A 320-nucleotide genomic window follows, 5' to 3' on the forward strand; every position below is an offset into this window, starting at 1 on the left:
CCGGGAGCCGGAGCCCCTCTGCTGATGTGTCGCTGCTTGCTTCTTTGCCTCTCATCCCCCCTCCTCCCGTGTTCCCCCCAGTGGCCCTCTCACCCTTCACTGTAACACGCCGTATAGGTCACCCCTACCAGAACCGCACGCCCCCCAAGAAGAAGAAGCCGCGCACCTCCTTCACGCGCCTGCAGATTTGCGAGCTGGAGAAGCGTTTCCATCGGCAGAAATACTTGGCCTCGGCCGAGCGCGCTGCCCTGGCCAAGGCCCTCAAGATGACGGACGCGCAGGTGAAGACCTGGTTCCAGAACCGCCGCACCAAGTGGAGG

At 63.4% G+C, this 320-nt stretch overlaps 1 protein-coding gene across 1 annotated transcript in view; it reads left to right on the plus strand.

Annotated features, from left to right (window-relative positions):
- Positions 1-81: 81 nt before the first annotated feature.
- LOC103805317 (T-cell leukemia homeobox protein 1) overlaps positions 82-320 on the plus strand; it is a gene marked incomplete at its 5' end in the record, with an annotated part of 3,822 nt that continues 3,583 nt past the window's right edge. Inside the window, one exon of the mRNA XM_009077959.1 lies at positions 82-317. Within this exon, the coding sequence (XP_009076207.1) occupies positions 82-317 (236 nt within the window). The remainder of the gene's footprint in view (positions 318-320) is intronic.

Source organism: Acanthisitta chloris, unplaced genomic scaffold (genome assembly GCF_000695815.1).
Source record: "Acanthisitta chloris isolate BGI_N310 unplaced genomic scaffold, ASM69581v1 scaffold14967, whole genome shotgun sequence".
NCBI classification, from domain to species: domain Eukaryota; kingdom Metazoa; phylum Chordata; class Aves; order Passeriformes; family Acanthisittidae; genus Acanthisitta; species Acanthisitta chloris.